Source organism: Urocitellus parryii, chromosome 13 (assembly GCF_045843805.1).
Source record: "Urocitellus parryii isolate mUroPar1 chromosome 13, mUroPar1.hap1, whole genome shotgun sequence".
Classification (NCBI taxonomy): Eukaryota; Metazoa; Chordata; class Mammalia; order Rodentia; family Sciuridae; genus Urocitellus; species Urocitellus parryii.
The window spans coordinates 12,689,701-12,698,115 of NC_135543.1; the positions used below are offsets into that span (position 1 = coordinate 12,689,701).

The 8,415-nt window shown below is 43.9% G+C and overlaps 1 protein-coding gene across 2 annotated transcripts; it reads left to right on the top strand.

The window, feature by feature from the left end:
- Nucleotides 1-2,309: 2,309 nt before the first annotated feature.
- On the top strand, nt 2,310-7,990 carry LOC113178659 (serpin B4-like). Of its 2 annotated transcripts, none has more exons than XM_077792323.1 (7): nt 2,310-2,471; nt 2,977-3,033; nt 4,222-4,350; nt 5,013-5,130; nt 6,124-6,266; nt 6,535-6,690; nt 7,583-7,990. In XM_077792323.1, exons 1-7 carry the CDS (start codon nt 2,310-2,312, stop codon nt 7,988-7,990), a joined length of 1,173 nt encoding a protein of 390 aa, XP_077648449.1. The 2 variants fall into 2 exon arrangements, with proteins under 2 accessions (XP_077648449.1, XP_077648450.1); XM_077792324.1 differs by having other exon boundaries at nt 6,598-6,690.
- Nucleotides 7,991-8,415: the final 425 nt, after the last annotated feature.

Consider the following 8,415-nt stretch of genomic DNA (forward strand, 5'->3'; position numbering starts at 1 on the left):
CATGGAGGAACCTTGAAAACGTACCAAGTGGAAGAAGTCAGTCACCAGAGGACAAATATTGCCTGATTCCATTTACACGCAACATTTGAAACAGGCAAATCAGAGGGACCCCAGTCTCTTCCTCTCTCCAAATCCCAACTTACAAGATGAGTGATCTTCTCTAACACATGTCCCTAGAGTGATGTTCTGCCCTCTCCAGAGGCCCAAACAAATGTGCCCACCTACCTTTAGAACTATAAGCCAAAAGAAACTCCCCTAGTCCATAAGTAGCCTGTGTCAAATATTTCATTATAGGGATGAAAAACAGATTAACACAATTGAGCAGGAATTTATTGTCTCTCTGAGCTACACACTCAATGGAAATCATCTCTTCCATCACCACTCATTTCCCCACATGCCATACTCTTGGTGGTCTCAGGATGTCCCCCACCATTCTCTCCTAGCTCCTATGCGATGGACGATGGACTAATACGGTTCCTCAGCCAGACTACCTGCCTTCAAATCTCACCTGTGCAATTCACTAGCTACGTAACTAGTCCAACAGTTGTCTCAGTTTGTCAGTGTGAAATGGGGATAGAAAATGGACCTACAATCCTGAGTTGTAAGGTGCAAGTGAAAATATCTTCTGACCCAACAAAAGCCAGCCATCATCGACGTAGGTCTGCTTGCAGGAACCCCACACATCTGCAGAGGATCAGGCTCCAGAGGAATATGCACATAACAACAGCATCCAAAGGACACCTCCACCTGGTATTTCTGACAGGTATTGGACCTGGGATCCAGCCCATGAGTCTGAAGCCAGGTGCTTACTGGCCATGGGGGGCAGGTAGGGAAGGGGGGACAGAGCTATAGTCTCATCATGACATCCCAAACAAGTTATTTTTCTGTTTGACTGTATATGAGAAATTAGAAGACTGCTGTTCAAAACAGCCTCTGTTTGTTTCGATCCTTCTTACTGTCGGAAGCTTGTCAATGTAGCAAGGCAAATAACTGTCCTCACAGGCATCAAGCATCAGAAAAGTCAGGATGGCTGCAGGGGACATGGGAAGAGACAGGGAGAACCAGGGGCTAGGAAGAGCATGAGGGTCGGGAATGAGCATGAGGGTAGGACCCTGTTCCCCAAGTCTGCAGAGACCTCCCCAGTGTCTCTTTGCACTAGAATAAGATCAATTTTCCTGGGTATATAAAGTGATTCCTACAAAAGGATGAGTGGAGCCTTTCAGAACTGAAAAATCACAAATATAAGTAATGTTGTAGGTGTTTGTGTGTCCAAAGATACCTTAAAAACAATTTAACATTAAAAGAAAAAAAAGATTTTTTTTAAGATGAAGGGAATGTACAGAGGATGGAATCGAAGACAATGAGGAAGTTGGAATACCTAATACATCTTCATTGGTATTAGAAAAGCACCTTTGCATGCATTCAAAATGAGTCAATGATTGCCAAAGATTACAGATTCTTAACTGTCCCCACAAAAAGAAAAAGGAAACACAGGTTACTGTCCTAACCTGTCTTTTCTCATAAGTTGTCAGGCTCAGGAAGTGTGGGCTAAGCTGATTGAGAAATCTGAAGTTGATTTACTTGAAAGACAACTGAATTGATGAGGCAGCGTTTGCGGGAGGAGGACTATATACCCAGGATCTTCCGTCCACCACATCAAGGCTCACAGCTCCCATCCACCTCGGCTTCTTCAGGAACACAGGTGAGTGCTTCCAGCCACTACGGCTTAGCAGGAATTACTATCGAGGATCAAAGCAGTGATGTGGTTTCTATCATGCATGTACTTCATCTTATTGTATTGTACTTATTCAGCCAGGGGAAAAAAATTAACATACCCCCTTGACCTAATTTGGTCTTTACCTAAAAAAAAATATATTTCCCAGAAAACTGGTGCATGCTTACAATCATGGGGGGGGGGGAGGTGGTCAGCCTCAGAGCTTCAAAGAAAAGTCAGAGAGTTTCTTCTGGAGACCTGGCTGCATGTTGGCCCCAGAAAACCTTGTCCTGGCATTTGTAATAAAGCCTTCCCCCCAAACCTAGCCATCCAATGATAAGGGAAAGACACAGGAAAGATAAAGATGTTCTATTACTTGTCCACAAAAGTCTTTTTCAATAGTGCTTTCATGAGTCTTCTAATTAGAAGATGAACACACGTGCATTCAGAAGGCTTGGAAGGTAAAAAGGGTCAAAACCTTAATGGCCAGAATCCCACAACCCAGATAAGTCATTTTTAAGAAAATTTCATGACAATAAAGTCCTTCTAAGCTGGATCCACTGCTTTCCTAGGAGTTCCCGACCAACCAGTCACCATGGGTTCACTCAGTGTGGCCAACACCAAGTTCACCCTTGACCTGTTCCGGCAGCTGAGGAAGGAGGGGGACAACGTCTTCTACTCCCCGGTCAGCATCCTGTCAGCGCTGGCCATGCTCGACCTAGGGGCCAGGGGGAACACTGCCCTGCAGATGGAGAAGGTAGGCCTCAGCTGCCCCGCAGGACCTGCCCAGCTCTCCTCTTCACTGGGCTGGCTCACACACACAGGGACGGTCACAGCTCTGGGGACCTGGGGGGTAACACAAGATGCCCAGCAGACTTTCCAGGGCTGTGTGATCACAGAGTGTTGGGGAGACACCCCCTCCCCAAGGCTGACCTCTCTTGATGACCCCCACCACTGCCCATCAACCAGAGCTGAGAAGACGAAGTGACGGGCTGACTAAACCAAACCCAAGGGACCCATCACCAAAGGTCTCCCCAATGAACAAGGAAGGCACATTCGTCAACGTATCTGGAGATTAACCAGCTCTTCTGTGTTTTCTCAAAGAACAAATTCATACCCTGAAGTTCTGGGATTGGGTGATTTTAGTGTCTTTATGCTTCTTTGTTCTCTTCTTTTTTGAGGGTATTGTTCTCTTTTTCTCTACTCTGAATTCACAGATCTTTTGAATGAAGTTGTCTTGACCCAGGTCCTGTCTCTTCCAGGTCCTTCATTTCAATGAAATCACAGAAAAAGCAACAAAGAAACCAACAGCCCCTCACGTAAGTATTCTGGTCCTGAGAGAGCTCCAGGTATCTGAAGTATCTGAGAGGGTCATAGTTTAAACAGGGAATTTCACATAAACCGAGGAATGGAAAATCCTAGATGAAAGAGATTAGGACATATGGAAAAATTCCACATTTTATTTTCATAATTATTACTTTCAAGTTTTTGTTTTACTCAGTGAAGGTCAGCATTGAACTTAACAACTCAAGTCGGACACGACATAGACCAGCTCCATTCTTCACAAATGTGAACATGAGCAATTTGCTACTGCTCTGAGTCAGAGTGACCTCATCCCAGTCAACCAAAAAGAGTCTGACCCAATATCTACAAAAGTTAGCAACAGGGCCCAGCCTACTGTAAATAAGAGGTCATAATACACGTGAGCTAATGATCACACTCACAATAATGTTACTAACATAGTATAACTGAGTTAATTAAAATGAAAAGGAATAAGCACAAGTTCAATTATATTTTGGAAAATGATGGCTAGCAGATATATTTGTTTAGGGCTTTGACAGAACAAAACTCTTAGCTAGTAAATAGAAATTTCCAGATTCAGACAGGCTTCAGTTTAAAACTTGGCTACTCAGTCTGTCTCTTAGGCCACTTAATCACTGAGCTTTTTTATTTTCATCTCAGCTAGACTGAGATTCAGATGACCTATGGGCTGTTCTTAGCTGAGCACCAGGCTCGAGGTATGCTTACATGCAGAGAATGGCCATCACATGATAGACCACCCTCAACACGTCTTAGAAGATGATCCCACCAAGGGCTACAGCAGGGCTTCATGTCATAGCATTTAAAATATCCAAACTCCAACATGACCATATGCTTGGTAGCTGTTAGAAGTGAAAGAAGTTTGCACCTTAGGAACTCCGAGTTTATCTGGAAAGATAAACCTAATTATTTAAATGACTGAGAGGATACCCAATGGTGCCCTGTAGTTCAGAAGAGAACAGATCAGAATATGTCAGGGCTGGAGCAAAGAATTTCCTGGAAGAAGTTGAATGTAAGGTAAATTCTTCAGGGTATTTGAGGTAAATACAGCAAATATCAGAGAATAAGCCAGAAGTCATCTTTGAGATTATAGACATAAGTGTTGGTACTGATCTAAGTGACTTCAAGTGAGTTGAGTACACACATGAACAGGGTAATTCAATGAGCATCTTTTTTGGATGTTGAAGGCTGGAGAGTCAGGAAATGTGCACCATGAGATTCAAAAGTTTCTGACTGAATTAAACAAACCCAGTGATGCCTACAACCTGAAGATCGCCAACAGAGTCTATGGAGAAAAGGAGTTTCAGTTTCTTCAGGTAATTCCCCTTGGCTCTCCACACCTGGAGTCTGCATCCTGGTCCTATGTCTCTGATGGCCAAATGGGGGAAAGCCAGACAGAAGCTTCTGGCTGATTCCTGGGCAGCTCTGGCCCCAGGGGTGGCAGCTCTATCACAGCTCTGACTGCTGGAGCATCCGGTCCCTGACCAGGCCCAGATGAAGTGTGGGTCAGGGGCAAGATAAGTCAGGAGATGCCATTAATGAACAGGCACTGACTGTGTCACAGAGAGCGCCTTTTGTGGGAAATGTCTGACTTATGGGGTACTTCTGGAACAGGCAGGCTGGGATGGGCCCTGGAGGGGGCCAGGAAAGCACCAAGGAATATAAACCCAGATGAGAGAGGCAGTGGTAGAGCTCACTGGTGAGAAGTCTCCCACGTAATTGATCTCCTTTAACTTGCACTGAAATTTGCAAACCACAGCCTCTTCTTCCCCTGGGTTTTGCCAGGGGGTGTTGAGCCTCAAGGAATCCAGCGCTCTCCTTGCACACTTGCCCTCATGGGGCCTGTATACAAATATGCATGTGCAGAGACAGTGGTTCTGGCCAGGGTCTGGGTTCAGCTTACTTTAATTGTAAATAATTAAATGGGGTGACTCAAGAATCATTCTTAATTCCTTCTTTCTTCCTCCACTTCTCAAAGGAATATTTGGATGGGATTAAGAAATTTTACCTAGCCACTGTGGAATCCCTTGATTTCAAAAATGCTCCAGAAGAAAGTCGAAAGAAGATTAATTCCTGGGTGGAATGCCAAACAAATGGTAGAGTATGGGAGGGCTACTCATGGCGGAACCTTTTGATCACCCTGTGAGGAAGCCCAGATGTGACATGGTAGGGAGTCCTGGGGGGGATGTTATTGGATCTGCAGAGAGGATGGAGGAGGCAGGGCAGATGGTCCCAATAAATGTGGAGAGATCCAGGGGGAGCAGGGAGAGAAGAGAAGGAGGTCAACTAGGTGGAGACATGGCTACAAAGCTACTTGCACATGGCCCCCAGCTGACACTATCTTTGTGGAACCCACATTCCCACTCAGCCCCGTTTTGAGATGTTCTTGAGGTCAGAGCCAAGTGTTGATTATGAATCTTTAGAAAAAAACAGTCCAAAGAGCTCCTTCCTCTTACTCCTCTGGAAACAGGCAGCCCATCTGGAGACCAGGCTCCCTGCCCCATGACCTATACCTGCCTGGAGCACACCTCCACCAACCCTCCTGCAGGGATTAGCCCAGGGTCTCCTCCACCCAGGGCAGAGGCTTCTCAAAGCCTCCATTCTATGGAGAACTAGTTGGACCCCTTACTACAGGCCGTCCTTGCAGTACTTGTACAGGAGACTGAGGAGGAGGAAGGAACCCCTGGGAGCAGCATCTGACAGAAGGGGACTGTCAGAGTACAGAGCTCAGGCCATTGTCCTTGAGGACAATCAGGCCATGTTTCTCCACGTGAGGGACCCACCTTGGGAAAACAGAAGGGGAGGAGCAGAGGAAGGAAGGAAAGAGTCAAGCTGAACAGCAGATAATATCAGCTCCTCAGTGTCCCCTAGACAGTCTCACCTCCTTTCCTGTCACAGGAAGAGGCTGGTGTCTCCATCCCTGCAGCTTTCTAGGGCTGGCACCATGAGAAGGCTGCACCTGGTGGCAGTCCAAGAGTCCCTAAAGCAGTGGCACATAAATATAAGGACAGTCCTGAAATTGTGCATAGCATTCTCTCCAAAAGCCATTTGTACCTTACATGATGACCCTTTTTTTTTCCCCCTTACAGAAAAAATCAAGGACCTATTTCCTATTAAAACTATTGACCAAACCACCAGACTGGTTCTGGTGAACGCAGTCTACTTCAAAGGGCGGTGGGATAAGGAATTTAAAAAGGAATTGACCACAGAAGCAAAGTTCTGGCAGAATAAGGTATTGCATGTGGAAAGTTAAACTTAGAGGCATCTGATGGGATGGGCCACTAAAGTAGAGAGTGCCGTGATCAAGCAGATATTGTTTTGTTTTATTCTTAAAAGTTTAGTTAGTTAGGAATGCCTGCAAAAAATAGTAACTTCTGTCTTTATTTCTCAAACTTCCTGAGTTGTTTCTCCAAAAGAGAGGGATGTGTTTGTCTAACTTAGTATTTAATATTATCTTTTTGTCTAACTTGGTATTTATTTGATTCCTTAATTTATTGTAGAATGTGAGCAAATCTGTGCAGATGATGGCCAAAAGCGGGCATTTTAATTTTGCCTTCCTGGAGGATGTGCAGGCCAAGATCCTGGAAATACCATACAAAGGCAATGACCTGAGCATGGTCCTGCTGCTGCCCAATGACGCAGATGGCCTGCAGGAGGTAAAATTGACCTTTCTTCCTTCTATTGCCTGATTTTGTCCCCCATGGTAACTGTTTAAGTCTAAACAAGACAAACACTTTGAGGCCAAGGTGCCTAGAATAATAAAAAGTTCAAAACAAGGAACGATGACTCAGTCACTGAATCAGATGGCATACACCTGTAAGCAGCAACTCAGGAGGCCAAGAAAGGAGGATGACAAGTTTGAGGCCAACCTCAACAACTTAGTGAGATCCTCAGCAATTTATATGAGACCCTGTCTCAAAATAAAAAAGTAAAAAGGGCTGCAGATATAGCTCCATGTTTAAGTGCCCCTGGGTTCAATCCCAGTATATCCTTACATTATAAATAGTTTAGTTTACAGCCTGACACAGGCTAAATTTATTATCATTTAAGTAGAGCTATACACATTAAATATCAGTTTGATGGCAACAAGCAACCATTAAACCTAGAGAAATGTATAGCAATGTGAGAAATGTTTAAAAATATATCAAGCAAGAACTAAGAGTAAAAATAGGTCATGTACTATAACTTCAGTATGTAATAAATAATGTATGCAAGAAAATAAAAAGTCTACAAAATGACACATACAGTAGACGGATGGCATAAGAAGTAGTGATATAAGTTCCTTTGGTTCAAAATAATGTAATTCTATTTTTACCTACATGTTTGTACATGTGAACACATATAATCAAATAAGTATTCATATATGTTCAGGCCTGCTGTTTTTGCTTATTAGAATAATGTCTAATTAACTGGATCAACTATGTATATTGCATTTATTGCTAAACTCAAAATTTCCCATGTATTCCATTCATTGTTAAAGTGTGCCAGAGTCCAAAATTTTATCATGTCAGTTTCTTTTTTTCTTTTTTTTTTCCCCCATCTTTATAGCTTGAAGACAAGCTCACTGCTGAGAAGTTAATGGAGTGGACCAGCCCAGGGAGCATGGAGATGACTAATGTAAATGTGCGCCTCCCTCGATTCAAAGTGGAAGAGACCTACGACCTCAAGACCATGTTGAGCGCCATGGGGATGGAGGACGTCTTCTGTCCACAAAAGGCTGACCTCTCGGGCATGACAGGGACACAGGGCCTTTCAGTGTCCAAAGTTGTGCACAAGTCCTTTGTGGAAGTGAATGAAGAGGGCACCGAGGCTGCAGCCGCCACGGGCATAGTAGTTAAACTAACGTCCGCCCCAATGCCAGCTATTAGTTTCTATTGTGACCACCCCTTCCTGTTCTTCATTAAGCAAAATAAGACCCACAGCATCCTCTTCTTGGGCAGAGTCACTTCCCCTTAAGCAGGATGCCCCTGTCTCTCTTATGAGGACAAGTCACAGAGCAAAAAGTAAACTGAGGCTGGAAACAACACGTCCTTTATATATTCATTTTCTTTTCCAGCCTCAGAGTCCCCACTATGAATGCGATGGTTGTAGGAGCCTCTCTTTTTCTTTCTGCACACACATATGAACCAGTTTCCTTCTTTTTTTTTTCTTATAAAAATTTCTTTAGAGAACAAATCGTTCAATGTGAAGATTAAAACAATCCATACCTCATCTTCTAAATTGCACACGATTGCTTCTGTCCTGTCTTGGATGAACCAAAGCAAATCACACTTTCTCTTCAAACTTATCAACCTAGACACCCACTTTTCCTTCATTTGAGGTGATATCTGGGACCCTTCTTATATTTCTAAATTCTGTGATTCCATTAAATCAATTAGCAA

What these genes read in the sequence shown, in the direction of transcription:
- LOC113178659 (XM_077792323.1), top strand. Translation starts at nt 2,310, where the DNA reads ATGGGTTCACTCAGTGTGGCCAACACCAAGTTCACCCTTGACCTGTTC. An exon ending in AGAAACCAACAGCCCCTCAC is followed by an intron (nt 3,034 to 4,221) that starts GTAAGTATTCTG and finishes TGGATGTTGAAG; the next exon opens with GCTGGAGAGTCAGGAAATGT. An exon ending in ACGCAGATGGCCTGCAGGAG is followed by an intron (nt 6,691 to 7,582) that starts GTAAAATTGACC and finishes CCATCTTTATAG; the next exon opens with CTTGAAGACAAGCTCACTGC.